The following is a 19,316-nucleotide window of genomic DNA, read 5'->3' as shown; positions in this document are numbered from 1 at the left end:
GTAGCAGTGGTTCACCCAATCCACTAGCTGCAATCATTCACAGATTGTTCTCAATATCCTCCAACGGGAGTGCGTCGAAACTTTTAGTTTCAACATGGTTGGTCCAAAGTGATATGCGTGTTAGAGACATTGCTTTCACATTGCAATTGCAAAGATCGTTGATGTTATGAGAAGATACCTTACAAGCTTGGCATACATTGGGTATGTCGGGGTTGATTTTGGATAAGTACAGTATCTAGATCAAAGTTGAGCTAGAGCGACACGTGCCCCCTACAGGTTGCTGTTCTTAACTGCGAGTTTAGGGTATTTGCCTTTGAGAACGGGGTTAACCAGACATTTGTTGGCATACTAATTTGATGACTTTTTATGAATGTCTTTGAGGCCCTTTTTGTGCTCCTTTTCTTCGGCAGAACTCTTAAGTGCAAGATTTCTTCGTAATGCTTACGGAGATGACTTCTTAAGTTCCTGAGTGGCGGGACCTCTTCAATTAGATGTCTGGGTATTCAACAGAAACTGTTTGTTTAGCATAACATTGCTCTGCATTATAGGGAGTATTCTCGCCGCACTGTGTAGAAGATGTTCGGCAGGCATAAGAAAACATCACGCAGCAGTTCTAAATTCAGGCTGACTGTCTGTAGTAGGATGAAAGTGTTAGATAAAGGGAAATTCATATAAGACGTTGGAATAGTAGATCACTTTTGTGTTAGACAGCTTTCGTTATAATATAACCCTATTTAAACTTTCTAGCACAGAGGTGCTCTACTGTTGTTGTTGTAGCGATAAGGTTACTCCCCAAAGGCCCTGTTGAAATCACTAGATTCTTTAGATTTCCGTCAATGCTTATTAGTTTGTGTGAAGTCCTGCTACAACAGCAACAACAACAATCACAAAACGATCTTCCTCGATACTGACGTCAACCCATTTTCAGTCGAACGGCTTTACGCCCAAACACTGGGAGTCGCTGTTGAAGAAAATCCTAAGTAAACAAGATTTGGTACCCAATTGGAAAGCTCATATCACAGGTAAACAAGAAGGAAAAGAGAAAACGGTTTTTCAAAACACATCTAATTCATCATTTTTTTTTCTTTCTTTCAATACATAGAAATCCTTAACAATCTAGTGGCTGAGCTATCCTTCGAAGAGTTATTACAATGCTTTCCCACTGAAGCAATCAAACATCATAAAACTGAAGAATTTCTAAAGGAGTTCAATGAAACGCGCATTAGCTTCGTGAATGGCAAATTAAGCTTTGAAGAAGGAGCTAAATCTCCAAATTCATGCAACGAAAATAACGAAACTATGCTGACACGCGATCATTTGCCAATGGACAATATCGATGAGAATAACGTATTTGAATTGACGTTACGTAAAGCGGTCTCCAAACAACGTAGCATCGCTTTGCGTTCAATGATTGAATCGACGGGTACACAACTATTTGATGCGACAAGTAATCCAATGTATAATCTATAAGAAACCCTGACATACCTACGAAATAGTCACATGCGAGTACAACGAAGTATTTTCAAAAAATTAAGAATAACGCTTGCGCCATTGCCGATTGTCAACGGAATGGACTGTCGATATGTCTGTGTCGTTCTAAAACAGGCTACCTAAATTGAGGCCAACCTTTCTCTACAGTCAACTCGTAAGAGTCGTACCGTTGAAAATCAGCGGCCTGACATGAAAAAAGGTGAAACGTTTATTGACGTAGCATAGGCTTCCAGTTATACGACTGTTTAGGCAACGCTTGTTTAGAGTGGACTTTTGCTAAAGGTCGACAGTAATGTAGATCGATAATCGTTTAGTGAGTGTTACTTATTCTCGAAAAAAGTTACAAATCAAAAACATTACCAAAAAAGAGGCATAATACGTAATTTTCTATTGTGTTAACATTAGGGTGCTTAATTTGTAGTAAATTTTTTTACTCTGTGCTAACTGCAAAACTGAATCTTTATAGAAGCAAGATAGCTGTCGTTAAAGTGAGCGAAATTTTGGGATCTTATGCCGGAGAACGCTTTGTTGCGTTGCTTCGCGCCTGCCAGATTAGTTCAATGTATGGCCACACCTTTATTTTGCTACACAAAGTTTGTAAAATGTAGAGCGGAACAAAAAGTTAATATATTGTTAATTTATCGCGATTTCAAAGCGTAGCAACGTTCTATAAGAAACCGGTTTTACGCTGCATTGCGATGTGATTAAACTTTATTTAGCATTTAAGTAATTTTAAAACTCTCGAATCGCATTCCGTTTCGCATCGCATATTACAGACTAACCCTTATTATTAGCTTATTCTATTCTAAAAATTCACTTCTCATGTAAATTGCACTAAAAATTGTTTTTGGGTGCTAAAATATTTTTTTTTTTTTTTTTGTGTGAAAAAACGCTTATTCTAAGAATCAAACACCCTAATACGCTTAATATAAGTAATAATTTGTAGTCGAAAAAAATAAAGAGGATGGTTATTCCATCACAATTCGATTCTTGCAATTTGCATGTTGTTGGTCAACACTTCACTTTTATGATACGTGAAGCAATCTTGCAGTGGATAACTTAAGATAGGCAGAAGGCCTTTGAGGCAAGTTGAGCTGAAATTCATTCCATTCAAATTTTATGTGGCCCGCCTGAATACAGCTAAAGAGCTTTGAATATAAACAGTTATGATCACACCAATAATAAAGGGTTGTTGTTCTATCTGGCATTAATCCTCCTCGGGCGCCACATTAAGGCCCCTATTGCCGTTTACAACTCAACTTAGTTGGGTTGTAATTAAAACAACTCAACTTTAAGACAACTCAACTCCTGTTTGGTATTACGAATTACAACTTATTTCAGTTGAAGTTGAATTGAGTTCAGAAAGATATGATTTGACAGATAAATGAACAGCTGATCAATTTGTGGCGGAAACTTAAGCATTTGCAAAAGTGATTTTGTCATTAATATTATATGAAATCTATTTTATAATGGCGAAAATGTTGGTGATTGACATGTCACGAATACGGAAAACATTCGCATGATCATTCCAATCCCTTGGAACTACCAAGCACCAAGTAAGAAAATGTTTAAGTGACAAATGATGAGTTTCTAATGAAGTTATTTTGCAGATTTGAAAGGAAGCATTTTGCTTATTACTAAACACAATTAAGGATAATTTCCGCAAACGCGTTCGAGGGAAGGCTTTACCACTATTTTAAAATTATGCGCCACACTCAGATTCCTTGCTGATGGCAGCTTTCAAAAATGCTGTGGAAATGATTTTGGTGTTGGACTGGTTTTAGATATTATTGAGGAGCATATTTGCGTGAAGTGGATTAAAACCCAAGTAGCCAAAATTATATTTTACTCAAACAGGATTCCCAGGAGTAGTGTTTAGTATCAATGGGACTCACGTTCGCATAATTTCACCTATTTTGGCTGCATCCGAACTGCGGCCAGCCTCGTCCAACTTCGGAATGTCGCTCCACAAAGTCAAAAAGTTATTCAATGTAATCCTTCGTTTAAACGTTGTATTTTCTATAAATGTGTACAAAATTGTTGATTATTGTTTGATTAAAAAAGTTTTAACTACCGGCTTTAAATTTTTTGTTTTTTTTTTTTGGTAACGTTTTATGAGCCCGTGCTTGTCAAAGGTGGTATCAAAAGACGCGTTTCGTGAAATTGAAAAATTTTATTTCTGTCGAAAAATATTTACAAAAACCCACAAAATGGCGCGAGAGGCCCTTTCCACAGTTTTTTTGCACAGAACATCTTTCGGCGTTGGCGGTCTTTGGCCGCGATATGTAAAAATAACCCTGGGTGGGTCCAACGCCTTTCTGCATTAGTGCGTACAAAAAATCTGGAAAAATACAACAACGACATGAAATTAGATTTTATTAGAAATTAAATCGGCGGCCACCGTGGTGTGATGGTAGCGTGCTCCGCCTATCACACCGTATGCTCTGGGTTCAACTCCCGGACAAAGCAACATCAAAATTTTAGAAATAAGATTTTTCAATTAGAAGAAAATTTTTCTAAGCGGGGTCGCCCCTCGGCAGTGTCTGGCAAGCGCTCCGATTGTATTTCTGCCATGAAAAGCTCTCAGTGAAAACTCATCTGCCTTGCAGATGCCGTCCGGAGTCGGCATAAAACATGTAGGTCCCGTCCGGCCAATTTGTAGGGAAAAATCAAGAGGAGCACGACGCAAATTGGAAGAGAAGCTCGGCCTTAGATCTCTTCGGAGGTTATCGCGCCTTACATTTATTTTTTTTATAAATCGGAGGTCGAAACGTGTCTTTTCATACCAACTTTCAAAAATCTTGTTAAAAAGTAGGTGGTGAACCGTCTTCTAAAACATAAATTTTTTTCAAAACAACTGCAAAATTGTATGAGGCAACTGCTAGTAATCAGTTGCAAGATTTTGACGTCTTTGACAACTACACTAACACAAGGTTGTAAACGGTAATGCCACAAAAAGTTGTTAGACTAGACAACTCAACCGACATTTTTTTTGACAGATTGAGTTGTAATCTGTAATACCAAATTGCGAAATTTCAACCCAACCAGAGTTGAGTTGTAAACGGTAATAGGGGCATAAGTTGTGTGTTTTTTTTCGAAATACTATTAGGTAAGGCTAAGCGAGTGTGCGTTGCACAAATTCATCCGACATATTCGAATACGTGAGCCGTTTCTGCACTACAAGGAACAAAATATATCTCATAAAATTAAATGGTACAGATTTCAAAGAAATCGAATATTTTGTTTTCGAATCTATTGAGCACAACAACGTGAAATGACATACAGCAGCGAATACGAAAATGGCAGTGGCAATTTTTACCAAACTTCGTTTATTAAATTCTTCTTTTTTATTTTTGATAATTCAAGAAAAAACGTCCATGAATTTTGTTACTCTAAACGAATATTTCGAAATTTTTTTCGAGTTTTCTAAATTTTTCGTATTATGATGGTCTCTAGCCCAATAAATTTTTATTAAAATACAAGTTATAGGCCTCTGAAAATTTTTTATTGATTTTTGACCATTTCTTTCCGAAGAGTATTTGTTATATTCCATACAAAGAAGGTATAGCTTTAGTTCTTATGTGGAAGAAAATCTGAAACAACCTTCAGAAAAAAGGGAATTTCGGGTGACCTATAACTTGTCCTTTGTGAAATTAAATTGATTAGGCCTCAAAACTCCATAATCAAAAAGTAGATCAAAAATCTCTAAATAAGAACTTCGAAATTTGTGTAAAATATTTCGAATTTTTCAACATTTTCGAAAACGTTTCAATCTCAAGCTCGCATAATTTCAGTTACAACATTTTCAAATGTTTTTTTTTTTTTTTAATTAGCAAAATAAAACAAAAAAAATCTATTAACAAAATCTGATAAAGTAATGGAAGACAAGTGTTGATCAAAATATATACAAATTGATAGCCGATTCGATGCGCAAAGTATGCACTGCATAAAATTATAAAAATATGTATTGATAAATTTTAAGATAAAAATGGTTAAAAATTTATTTACACTCATATACATACATATACTACTACATAGTATACCTGCATGAATTATCATACAAAATGTTTACTCATTAGATGAACTATACATTAGAATGGTGCAAAAACATTCGTACACGTTACAGTGAAGAATAATTATTTCTGTTTTATTTTTCAAGAAAGTACTCTATTTAAAGAATGATAGTGATAGCGACATCAACCGCATAGCAATTAGCTTGCTAATAACAAAATACACACCGTGTTTTATTAAGAATCAACTAATTACACGTAAACATATTCGTACTACCTGTAAAGACGGGTACAGGTGCGTACTGGTAACATTTTTTTTTTATTATTTTCTACAAAACAGAGTTACAGAAAATACAAACATACAAGCGTGATAAAAAAAAAATGCTTTAAAGCGAATTCCAGATAATGGCTAAATTTGTTTTCTATGCCCTCATTCACTCATAAGCGTCTTTTAACCAAAACTCTTGCTCTTTATACTTTTTTCTGTATCACAAGGAAAATACTTAACGCTTACACCATAACTTCCATGAGAATAAAAACATACATTCAAGGTTTTGAATCGTCGTACAGTTCACTTTCTATATACCAATTACCCAGTTAATTGGTAAACATTATTTAAGTCTATCGCATTTTGTTTTTGTTAACTGGGTTATATACTGTCACGAATATTAGTAACTAACTGCTGCATAACTACAACAGCTATCTAAGCAGATGAGACAACAAACAGTTACGCACACATATAAACAACAACAAAGAGCGCGGGCATTATTACTCACACATGTTAATAGCAACAAATAGCTAATAGCGTTTTCTTTTCTCAAATAAATTGTTGCCTAAGTAAATGGCAAAGCCTTAATAGAGTTACTTCTACCCCAGAAAATTTTCAACATTTATAGTGCATACAAAGAACATTTCCACTCACCATATTCACTCATATTAACAGAGTATATTTGGAATTTAAGAGCGAATTGAGAGTCCCAGAGTTGCACTTCCACACCGCCATTTTATACAGGGTAAAAGTGTTACGCTTTTGCGTTGCGAGCAGGCAAACATTTTCACAAAAGAACGAAATACCCCGTAAAGGCGTTGCCTGTTTTTTAGAATAGAACGACAATCCTTGCGCGGCGAACAAAAAGCGTAACACTTTAGCCAGAAAAGAAAACGCTATAAGACGACATTACTCACACTTATACATAGCAACAAAGAGCGCGCATGATATTACATAAACTACAGACACATGTATGTATATAGCCAAAGCCAATATGAGATACAGAAACAAGAACTAAATAAGCAACTATTCGGGAAGGCTGTTAGAAGAGTTTAGACCCTGGGAGAAGAGTTGTGACGAAACCAACTGAGTGCTGTATAAGTGGAGCAGTCTGAGAAATAATGAATAAGTTTTATTGTAAAACCTTGTAAGTAAAAAACCTAAAGTAACGTTTTTGAGTTTCTGAAAAGAGAGCATTTTTGAACCACTCTACCATACATACATACATACACACACTCCATACCCAAGTTTATCATTCATAACTAAGATTAGAAAGTAGAACGCACGTACGTAGTTTTTTATATATAAGCATCTCGGCGGTTATAAAGCATTTTTTATAAATTAGGGTGTGTCAAAAAATTATGATATTTTTTTTGCTCTCACTTGAAAATATCAGGGAATATGTCCAAGAAACATTAATATCGACGATGAAAATTTAGCTTGATAATTTTTTTAAGAATTCATGTATTCATTTCATGAAAAAAAAAATCTTCATACTTAGAGAGACCAAATAATGTTAAAAATTACTCCAGTGTAATTTAAATGTCAAAGCTTCAAACTCCTAATATTTTCGAATGCGAGCGAAAAAAATATCGTAATTTTTTGGCACACCTTAATATACATACAATATAAAAAAAAATAAATGTAAGGCGCGATAACCTCCGAAGAGATCTAAGGCCGAGCTTCTCTTCCAATTTGCGTCGTGCTCCTCTTGATTTTTCCCTACAAATTGGCCGGATGGGACCTACATGTTTTATGCCGACTCCGAACGGCATCTGCAAGGCAGATGAGTTTTCACTGAGAGCTTTTCATGGCAGAAATACAATCGGAGCGCTTGCCAGACACTGCCGAGGGGCGACCCCGCTTAGAAAAATTTTCTTCTAATTGAAAAATCTAATTTCTAAAATTTTGATGTTGCTTTGCCCGGGAGTTGAACCCATACAATATGCACGTGAGAATATTAGTTATTTTTTTATTTAATTTTAACCGTAAAACTTGATATTAAGCTGAATTTTTCATACAAATCTTTCAAACATTGAAATTCTGTATTATTAAGTATATTTTCTTTTTACAAAAGTCATGATTGTTAAAATTTGTAAAAAAATATATGCATTGCATATTCAAAATAATATATATAGTAATTATATATGCGTACAGCAATTAACACTTTAAACAAATTTCTCAAAATAAAGTGATATTTTAAATTAAAATTAAAAATACGCACGTTGTTTTATTTAAAACAAATTACACTCAAGCATATCCGTACAAGCATACAAGATAAGCTAATATTATTTACTTAATTTGGCGCTTAACCATTTAAATAGTTATGGCCGTCCGACAAGTTGCGCCAGTCGCTTTTTAACTTCAAGGAGTATTCTCATTATGTCAGATAGCCATGCAGCCTTACGTATCTTGCAGTCTTACACAATTACTTTTAAGCTAATGGATGAATGCTTTGGAGTCATAAATCATTTGGAAATGATCAATGACTCGAATAAACCCTTAATGGACCAGTGCTGATCAATTATAGCCCACTGTGCACGAAAGGGATTACTCGCATGACTTTTTGCAGGGCTTGTATGTCGATCTATGTATCATATTGTAACGAATTTACTTGCAATTTCCCTTATTTGCACTCTTATACAAAGTTCGTAACGCTAAACTGTTGAATAAATAACTCCAATATTGAATAATGGAAAAATGGCCTTTATTAAAGTACTTCACAATAACACTTATACTTTGCAATTAGCTGGCTTAATAACCAAACTGACTGATAGCTTAAATGAAACTGATCTATTGCCCGACAGATAGCGTGCTTAACTGAAACTGCCCATAACGCCTCTACCGCTGATGCTTTTATACTCTGTGATTTCCTTGTGGCATCTTCTAGGCGCTTCCAGAATTTTACTTATTTAGTTATAAATTTCTCAGCTACAACTACAGATGTATAATTTTTATAGCTTCTCTCATACCCCATGCGCTTGTATGTGTGAGCGACACTTCCACAATCACAATTGCATACCTTTAGGAGCATTTCAGATAAGATATCTGCATGTGCTTGTGCGTTGCTCTCAGCTGCGTGTACCAACATATGTGTAGACATAATGATTGATCTAGGGATGTGCATGCAAGGCGCTGCTTAGCATCGGCTTAGAGATGGCAGCACCCCTTAGTTTTGCTAATATTCGTAACAATATCACCGAGCCGATCATGTTAAGTTAAATGGGGAGAGCCAGTTGAGATCAAATTTGCCATAGTGTATAACAGTGGTGTCAAAAACTTAAACATGCATGCATGTATGGAGTACTCGCTATGGACCAACCGAGTGCTCCAAAATTAACCACAATTCATACAAAAAATATGGTCCGATTAATATTGCGATGTCCTAGGACTGAACCATATACTCCAGCTCCGCATTACATCAGAGTAATCCATGGAGTACCCACAGTCCAATAAATATCGTGTAGTGATTACAATCCTTAAAAACGAGCAAAGATCGGCTTACAATATGTTCGTGTAGAAACATGAGTTGGTCCATTGCTGCATTACAGTGGAGTAGAATGGTAAGTACTCCAGTGGACCACATGATCCAACGATTTTTGCAGGGTGCTGGTAAGAGTAAAATCATCGTAGTGGTGGTAGTGCAGTCGGTTATTAAATAGCAATGGCGCAGGCTGTATGCACGGATGTTTGTTAACACTCAAAAAATAGTTGGTAAAATTTGCTATAAAAATATTATTTAATTGTTTGAGCCTAACAAAAAGTTAAAACAAAATAGATTGCTAACATTAAACAATAAAATAAACAACAGCCTCTTTCGATGTTGCTATTCTGCTTATGTGTGAAGTGAGAGCAAATAATTATTTCACTAGCTGACGATCTCTGGTTCATAATGACCGGTGTGTTATATTATCTGTATAAAATTTCGCCAGACAGTTCAAGATGAGGTTTTGCACTTGAGACATTTGCTCTCAATACCATAATTCATTCAGCGAACGCGTGGCGTTCAAATTTAATTTGTAGCTAGCACGTCTGAACTTAGGGTTGCCATTTACCGGTTTTAGACTATCGGCTTTATAAAATACTCCTCGGTTTAAATATCACTGCACAAATTTAGAGGAATGTTCAAAATTCAATATCGATTTGTGAAATACCTACACATTCGCCTAGTTAAGTCTGCTAAGTCATAATATACAATTGTATTTAGAAGTTTTTAATGACAGAAATACATGCAGAGGGCTAACCATGAAACGAAAAAAAGTGCGAAACTTTCCATCAGCCTCTGTGGATTGTCAAACATATGTACTTGAGCAGTTGCAGATGTCAAACTTTAAACGAAGTTTTATGCCCCTATTACCGTTTACACCTAAACTCTGATTGGGTTTAAATTTCGCAATTTGGTATTACAGATTACAACTCAACCTGTCAAAAAAAATGTCGGTTGAGTTGTATAGTCTTACAACTTTTTTTGGCATTACCGTTTACAACCTTGTGTCGGTGTAGTTGTCAAAGACGTCAACATCTTACCACTGGTTACTAGCAGTTGTCTCATACAATTTTCCAGTTTTTTTGAAAAAAGGTAACGTTTTACAAGACGGTTCACCACCTAATTTTTAACAAAAATTTTCAAAGTTAGTATCAAAAGACACGTTTCGACCTCCGATATTACCATTTCGGTTAAAATTTTCATGTGGTTGTTGTATTTTGCCTGATTTTTCGTACACACTAATTGTAAATATTTTTCGACAGAAATAAAATTTTTAATTTCCGCTTTCGAAACCTAAAACTGGAGATCGAAACACGTCTTTTGATACCACCTTTGATAACTTTGATGGTGCACGGTCTCATAAAACGTTACAGAAAAAAAAAACAAAAAATTGAAAGCCGGTAGTTAAAACTTTTTTAATCAAACAATAATCAATAATTTTGTATACGTTTATAGAAAAAACTACATTTAAACGAGGATTACATTGAATAACTTTTTGACTTTATGGAGCGACATTCCGAAGTTGGACGAGGCTGGCCGCAGTTCGTATGCAGCCAAAATAGGTGAAATTATGCGAACGTGAGTCCCATTGATACTAATCACTACTCCTGGGAATCCTGTTTTAGTGTAAAATAGGGTTTTAATCCACTTCGCACAAATATGCTCCTCAATAATATCTAAAACCATTCCAACACCAAAATCATTTCCACAGCATTTTTGATAGCTGTCATCAGCAAGGAATCTGAACGTGGGGCATAATTTGAAAATAGGGGTAAAGCCTTTCCTCGAACGCGTTCGCGGAGATGGTCCTTAATTGTGTTTAGTTCTGAGCAAAATGCTTCCTTTCAAATCTGCAAAATAACTTCATTTGAAGCTAAGCATTTGTCACTTAAACATTTTCTTACTTGGTGCTTGGTGGTTCCAAGGGACTGGAATGATCCCGCGAATGTTTTTCATATTCGTGACATGTCAATCACCAACATTTTCGCCATTATAAAATAGATTTCATATAATATCCGTTTTGCTTTGAATAACAAACCACTTTTGCAAATGCTTAAATTTCCGCCACAAATTGATCAGCTGTTCATTTATCTGTCAAATCAGTTGAGTTGCCTTAAAGTTGAGTTGTTTTAATTACAACCCAACTAAGTTGAGTTGTTAACGGTAATAGGGGCATTAATACTTTTCAACTTCAGCTTCAACTGTAGGGTGGAGGAACATGTTGGATTTAGCAAGGGATTGAATACAAAGTTATCTGGCAGCTCTTAACAAACTCATCATAAACCAATAAAAATCAAGTGCTGATAAGTAAAAATAGGTGCTTAAAAATTTATTTATCTGCTAATTATTTAGTTTGTTTAATACAACACCGCAAAAATGATCGCCGAAATTGAAACAACAAATCATAAAACATCGCCCGCAGTATTTGACGTTGAAGATAATAAACAATCAAAGGACGATGGAGCCGATGGGACGAATGTTGACCGTACATTGGATAATATATTGGTACGCATTGGACAATTTGGACGTTTTCAACTTTTAAATTATGTGTTGTTATGTATTCCGATGATGTTTAATGCGTTTTGTTCAATCTCTTATGCATTTACGGCAAGTACAGTGGTGCACAGGTGGGTGATTTATTGTTAATTTTTAAGCTCTTGTTTTTTACTTGTAATGAATAAAAAATGTTATCTAAATATACAACAAATAATCAGATGCAATGTGACGCAATGCGATAGTCCAACAAGTGGTTATTATGAGCCATGGCTAAATTATACAATACCCATGAAGGGATCCAACTACGAGCAATGTACACGTTTTGTTGCCAAAAATAAGCGCGCGGAGAGTTTTGCAACAAAATATTCAAATACATCGAGCGAATCTTGTACGCCTGATTATTTTCATCAAGGAGCAGTAGAAAAATGTGAAAATAATTTTAAATTTCGCGATGAGGTGTATACCATATCTAATGAGGTGCTTTAAATATTAATCTAGTTAAGTGATTACTACTAATGAATTAATTAACAAAATATTACAGTTTTCCATTTTTTGTTCAAATGTATGGAAGCTGTCAATGGTTGGTACAGTAAGTAATATTGGACAATTTGTTGGCATACCATTGGGTGGTTTCATTTCAGATCAGTAAGTGAAGTACAACTATGAGTCCCCCTATCAAGATTTGTTAAGCGCTGTCCGGTGTAGTGTTTTCGCTTGCTAGCTGTACGCCTAACGACTTCTCACAAATCGTCAACAAAGTCCTCTGACGGAACTTCAAGAAAACTAGCAATTTCAACAGGGGTGGACCACAATTGCTGTTAGAGGCGTAGGTTCCACATTACAATCGCATGCAGGACATATAGTACGTATGTCGGAGTTGATTTTGGACACGTAAGAGTTTAATCTGTTACAGTATCCAGAACGAAGTTGGACCAGAGTGACTCGTGTTTCCCTTTGTAGCCTGCTTAATTCTTCTGCAAAGGTATCTAACCTACCTATCGTACATTGATAACGGGGTTCACCGGGCGCGATCTAGCAATGTTTACCGATTCTGTATGAATTAGGCTAGAATAGAATATAGGATAATAAATTTTTGTTTATCATTGTTAACATAACTGTGTTTAGATGACTTAATGAACCTTTTTCCCTAATTTCTTTCATACGCCTTTGAATGCGCTCTTAATTCGCAAATGTCTTATAAAATAGTTTAAAGACATAGCTCAAGAAAGTGGCATAACATAATGTATCAGAGGTTTCACTTAACTGAGTCAGTTAAACGAATTCCACACTCAAACAGTTTTTTTTTTGTTTTGACGAGAAATGAAAAACTATGTGAAAACGATTTCAGAGCGCAGAAGAACATTACAAGAAAATATTGAGCTTCCATAGACCAAAACAATGACATATCAAGTTTTTTACACTGAAAGAAAAAATTGGTAAAATCAACCGAAGTACGGGTCTATTCAACCGATATTTTTGTCAATCTCTATTCAACGCAAATAGTTGTTGAATCAACTTCGCACAAATTGTTGATTCTGAATTAATCGTTTTGAGCGTCGAATCAACAAAAAAAAGTTCATCAAATTTAAGCCATAGCTCTGGTAAAAAAAAAATACAAATCAAAACTTCTTTCTACAGATTTTGATGTTGCTTTTTCCATGCCTTGATACCAGGATTTTCGGTGTAGTAGGCGTACCCGCTACTATCACTCCATGTTGGCCGCCTGGCTCTGTTGTGCTAACAATTATTAATGTCATCCTAAAAATACCAATGAAATCAGTTCTTTTAACAGAAAAATCAGTTATACTGATTGAGAAACTGTAATTTTTACAGAATAGAATTTTTACAGAACTAGAGACTAACAGTTTTTCTCTTGTTAAAATGAATTTACAAGTTTGTGGTCTTGACAAAAACTAAGTTCAATAAACCATAATGCGATCATTTTTACTGAATAATCATTAAGGAAAACGATTTAAACTCCCTTGGTGTGGCCAATTGGCGCCGGTTGGCGGAGCGAAGGAGCGACTGGCGCGCCTTGTTGGACGGCCATAATCGTTTAGACGGTTAAGCGCCAATTAAGTAAGTAAGTAGGTAATCATTAAGTCAAGAGCAACAAACCTCATTTGTTGAGTTTACTAGCTGCATTTCTTTCGGTGTAGAAAGATCAAATCAACATTGTTCTGAGCTTCAAATAAAGATGGGACTTTAAGAACATTTTAGTTTCATACACAGTCAATAGTAGTTAACTAGAAATCAATGTCGGAATTTTCCCGATATTTAACTAATCCGACATTAATAGGATACGACCCTGACCCGTGGGCATCTTGCGCAACCAATATAAGTCTCTTATCAAATATGAAGAGAAATCAGTTCTTCTATTAACTTACAGCTTGCGCTTCCATCTAGCGCATAATAGCAACTGCCGTCAATCAATTAAAACTCACCGCTTGCGCTCTCATCTAACGTATGATAGCAACTGCCGGTAATGCAGTGCAAATATTCACAATGTTGCCATAGTACAAATATATTTCTTTGTCGTTCGTTTATTTTTAACAAATTATTTTAATAAAATATAGCTAAACAAAAGCACTACGAACAAAATTGCTCAAAGCTCGCTAATAGCCTGAATGCCCGTCTTTACAACCAAAACTTTATTTATAGATTTGGATTCCAAATAAGAGCGAAAAAGGGATCTGTACATAAAAACAGCAATTAGAAATAATATATATGATGATGATATTGGTGAGCCGATAAACACTTTTTTCCTTTTTTCTAATATTTGTTAGATGGCTAGACTTAAGTAGGAAGCGTTTCTACGCTGTCTACATCCATATTGGTGTTAATTATATGGAACTCATTGTATTTCTCATCCTTCTACACACAGTTTTGGTCGGCGCACAACGCTTGCGGTATGCGGTTTTCTCAGCGCCATTATGGGATTGCTGCGATCCATATCGTCCAGTTATTATATGTTTATCACGTTTGAATTTCTCGATTTGGCTGTTGGTGCGACACTTTATCAAACAGCCTTCTTACTCGCCATTGAATTAGTTGGACTAAAGCGACGTGTTGCTGCAACTACCATTATAACGGTCTTTTATCCGTTGGGTGAAGTGCTATTAGCAGCTTTAGCGCAAAAATTTCAAAATTGGCGTCATCTATTACGCGTTCTTTATACGCCAGCACTTTTACATATAGTTTTTCTCTTAATCTTACCAGAAAGTGTGCGCTGGCTATTGAGTCAAGGTAAGGAGGAGGAAGTGTCACGTTTGTTAAAGCGTGCCGCGCGTATAAATAAACGTGAAATATCCGAGGAGGATTTGAAAGTGTTGATTAGTCAAAATCGAATGAAATTGCAGCAATCGCATGAAAGTTCATATCCAATTTGGAAGGCTTTGAAATTATTTCGTTGGCGTTTTATAAATTGTTGCCTTTGTTGGTTTACGCATAAATTAATAGGATTGGGATTAAGTTTGACGTCGGTCACTTTGGCTGGTAATAAATATGTTAACTTCCAGTTGAGTGGTTTGATACAAATGCCTGCTTTAATTTTGCCGTTATTCATTATGGATAAAATTGGTCGACGTTATTCGTTGTGCGGTTCGATGCTGATTTGTGCGATTTGCATGCTTGGTGCAACATTGGTGGGTGCAAGTAAGTTTTTAGATTAATCACGGTTTTGCTTTTAAAATTTTATTAATTAAGGAAACAAATGCAAGGAGGAAAGCCTAGTGCAGTTTCACCGTGTGATTCGCGGTTCGAATCTCGGTGAAACCTTTGATAACATTACGAAATTGTCTGATGATGATTACATGGCGGTTTTCGAAATGGTACCATCGCAATATGCCAGTAAATGTTTCTTTCTTTTCAGTTTCTCTTAGAAAAACATAATAATTGAATATTCAATTATTATAAGCCGGTGTTATGCTCATGAATTCTTAAATAATAAGTATTTATTCTTTTATCAATTTTATTCAGATAACGCCACTCTACAGCTCGTGCTATTTTTAATGGGGAAATTCGCAATTACGTGTAGTCTTCAGATTTTATACTTTTTCACCTCAGAAATATTTCCCACCAATATACGTAATAGTATGCTGTCATTATGTTCTATGGCTGGACGTTTTGGTTCAATGTTGTCACCGCAAGGTCCACTTCTGGTATGAAGTTTTTTTTAAATTGAAAAAGACTTTTCAAGTACTTCAATTTCTTGTTATACTACAATACGTTTTTGACCGAGTATAACAAAGTGCGCTAGTCAATTTTTTTTTTACTTGACTGAAGCCAATTAGCAGCAGCAAGGGCGTCCTTACTCTGGGAACAGAGGGAAAAAATTTTAGCAAATGCTTCTCATAAAAACTCTAGTAACGTTAGAGTACTACGTAAAACTACTAAGATTGAGTGGCGCAGCTATAGAAAGTTGTCATCGCACGTTCTAAATGTCAAGAAAACTGAAAGGAAAAAGCTGGAAAAGCTATTGAATGACAGGTCCATTTAACCGAAATGTCTGTCAATTTGTATCTATCACAAATAGCTGTTGAAACAACTTCCCACGAATTGTTGGTATCCGTCAACTGCCTGACAGGATGTTCAAGATGGCTAATTTTAAGCGATTTGGCGGCGTTTTGACAGGATGTTCAATATGGCGGTGCATAGGGCCGGCTATCTTCAGCGGGTGATAGAAAGAGGTACTGTGTGAGACCACGATTATCAATTAAAAAACAGGTGATCGATTGTGTTTTTAATTTTGACGTCTATGCAGAAGTTATCACAATTGTCTTATCCACAATTAGCTGGTTTCAACAGTCAAAATATCAAAAAGAAAAAAGCCATAGCTCTGTTAACTTAACAATTATTAGTGTAACCTAAGAATACCAATGAAAACTGTTAAAATAACATTCAAAATAAGAAAAATTACGAAGGCTATTGAAGTGACACATGGTCATAGGAACAAAATAGTGAGCGCCATGGCGTAAGTTTCTCCTTAAAATTAGCTGATGAATTTGCATAACATGAAGAGTTGCTCATTGTTGAAATAGCCAATTAAAACAATTATTTTAGTTTTCAGTGAGATTGATCGGTAATCTAACCTTTTTACACTGAAAGAAAAAGACTAGTAAAACCAACCGAAATACTGGTCAATTCAACCGAAATTTCTGTAAATTTTTATCCATCGCAACAAGATATTGAATCAACTGCGCACAAATCGTTGATTCGTAATTGACCGTTTTAGTAGTCAAATGAACAAAAAAAGTTGTTGCGACAAAAAAAAAAATAAATGTAAGGGGCGATAACCTCCGAAGAGATCTAAGGCCGAGCTTCTCTTCCAATTTGCGTCGTGCTCCTTTTTGATTTTTCCTACAAATTGGCGGAACGAAACCTACTTGTCTTATGCCGACTCCGAACGGCATCTGCGAGGCAGATGAGTTTTCACTGAGAGCTTTTCATGCCAGAAATACACTCAGAGTGCTTGCCAAACACTGCCGAGGGGCGACTCCGCTTAGAAAAAGTGTCTTCTAATTGAAAAACCTTATTTCTAAAATTTTGATGTTGCTTGGCCCGGGGTGTGAACCCAGGGCATTCGGTGTGGTAGGCGGAGCACGGTGGCACTTACTAACCGAACTTCAATTGGGCGCACATCAAATATGCTGGCACACATTAAACATTATACACTTTATTATTTTGTTTTATTAAACACACTTCACCAAATTTTATATTTTATAAATTATTTAATTTATAGTTTTGAACTTCGCTTTGCAAATAGAAATGAAAATAGTAGGCACAAAACTGTTTCTCAATTCTTTCAGTTGCAGCTCAGCTTAATCGCAATTTATTCTCTCGCATGTAGTTGCCACACTTGATTGTTTCGAACAAAACTTTTAGTATAAATGTTTGACATAACATTTTAAATAGAGAACTTGTAAGTTATAGAAAAGTAAAGAATCAAATCGCGGGAAGGTAATTCACCACTGGAGTAACTTAACATGTAATTCGGCAAGTTTAATTTTCGTAACACTACAGGAAACATCAACATTAAAAAAGCATGTTTTTTATTATCTTATTAGATACGTTCGCGTGAGTGAAAATTCGTAAAAACTTTACCAAAATGTTACTAACTTTGGAAAAATCCTGTTCGTTCAAACAAAACTTTTGCAACAAGAGGGCGCAATTTTGCATTTAGCTTGGAGGAGAAGCTGCAAAATTGTACCCGATAAATAGGTGCCCCGGTATCTCATAATTATTTGCACAGTAAATTCCAAAAAGGGTTTTTCGTTTTGTATTGATTACTGAAAAACTAGTTTTTTTTGTTTTCCCATTTTGTGTGTTTTTTCGATTTGGTGGTTTTCTTATTTTCGTGTTTTTTTTAACAGGTGGCACCATCGTCATAAGTACAAAGTAGAGAGCGCAGTGAGCGTAAAATTCCCTTTGAAATTTGCTCATGTATTGACTGTTGATCGCAGTTGAAATAACCAGTGAAATCAGTTATGTTAACAAAAAAATCAGTTAGATTAATTAGGAATCTGTTTACAGAATTTTGTTAACTTAAGAGCGACAATTTCTCTTCTGTTGAAATGACTAAACTAATTTGTTCGCTTGACAAAGAACTCGGTCGAATTAACCGTAATTCGATCAATTTCACAGAATCTCCGTTAAGTCGAGAACAACAGAACAGATTTGTTGATTTTACTAGCACCATCCCTGAGCGTTACATCGCTCTATCCATTTAGGAGCACAGAGAAATGTTCCCTCTATAATCTTATCACCTTCTGGACATCGGTTTCGGGATTCGTTCAATATACTTTTGGAACTATTTCGGAACTATTTCGACAATATTTTTCATTATATGTCAATTTGGATTACTTACATCGGGACAATAGAACTAAGCTCTACAGGTGTTATTTACTAGAAAATACTATAACTCCTGGCGATTGCTGATCAAGCATTTAATCAAACGGAGAGCCACTAAGTAGGCAGTTCACTCTTAATGAACTCAGAGTTCGGTATATAGGTAAACGATTTTGCTAGCTAGGTAATGTTATGCGGCATCGACCATCGTTATCAAATCGACTTTTAATGCGTTGAAGGATCAATTGCAGAGAGACTTGGAGAGACTCGCCCTTGGTGTTTCTAATTGGCGTGAGTTAACGCTAAGTAAGGATGGTTGGCTGGTTTTGCTACGAGACGGTCAAAATTGCCTAGTTCGTTAATGAATGATAAAAGAGTGAAGTTGGAAAGTAATTTTGGTTTCCGCTTACAAATACTTTTTTCTATTAACAATTTATTTTTATGATTTTTTTTACAGGCCAGTTACTATGAGTTTGCACCGCAAATACTTTTCGCCAGCTTTGCTCTCTTAAGCGGCACGTCAACTCTATTGTTTCCAGAAACAACAGATAAGGCGTTGCCAACAACTCTACATGATGCCGAACACTTGAGTGATAAAAAACAAAAGGATCTGCCAAAAAATATTGATTAAGTTTAATTATTTATGTGATTTCAAAATATTTTTGATAAGAGTTTAAGTATGTATTCTAGTTTTTTGCTATCAATAAAAAAATCCTCA

The 19,316-nt window shown here is 35.6% G+C and overlaps 3 protein-coding genes across 7 annotated transcripts in view; 2 read left to right on the top strand and 1 right to left on the bottom strand.

Moving 5' to 3' along the window:
* The window catches only part of LOC137253625 (uncharacterized), a 130,174-nt gene extending 128,692 nt beyond the window's left edge, over nt 1-1,482 (top strand). For all 4 annotated transcript variants that reach the window (XM_067790898.1, XM_067790897.1, XM_067790900.1 and 1 more), the window contains exons 10-11: nt 929-1,022; nt 1,103-1,482. In XM_067790898.1, coding sequence (XP_067646999.1) covers nt 929-1,022; nt 1,103-1,470 — 462 coding nt within the window. In that variant the 3' untranslated portion in view covers nt 1,471-1,482. The remainder of the gene's footprint in view (nt 1-928; nt 1,023-1,102) is intronic.
* The window catches only part of Trl (Trithorax-like), a 291,079-nt gene that overhangs the window by 227,234 nt on the left and 44,529 nt on the right, over nt 1-19,316 (bottom strand). The window lies entirely within an intron of this gene.
* LOC137253628 (organic cation/carnitine transporter 2-like) lies at nt 1,570-19,288 on the top strand. Of its 2 annotated transcripts, none has more exons than XM_067790915.1 (7): nt 1,570-1,690; nt 11,609-11,883; nt 11,971-12,229; nt 12,294-12,397; nt 14,637-15,406; nt 15,731-15,912; nt 19,056-19,288. In XM_067790915.1, the coding sequence occupies exons 2-7, from the start codon at nt 11,633-11,635 to the stop codon at nt 19,227-19,229; spliced, it is 1,740 nt and encodes a 579-aa protein (XP_067647016.1). In that variant the 5' UTR covers nt 1,570-1,690; nt 11,609-11,632; the 3' UTR covers nt 19,230-19,288. The 2 variants fall into 2 exon arrangements, with proteins under 2 accessions (XP_067647016.1, XP_067647018.1); XM_067790917.1 differs by lacking the exon at nt 1,570-1,690 and adding an exon at nt 9,299-9,479.

The sequence above is a fragment of the Eurosta solidaginis genome, chromosome 5, assembly GCF_040869045.1.
Source record: "Eurosta solidaginis isolate ZX-2024a chromosome 5, ASM4086904v1, whole genome shotgun sequence".
In the NCBI taxonomy this organism is placed as follows: Eukaryota; Metazoa; Arthropoda; class Insecta; order Diptera; family Tephritidae; genus Eurosta; species Eurosta solidaginis.
Note: the sequence above shows the minus strand (reverse complement) of the source record. Positions and strands in the feature narration are given on the sequence as shown.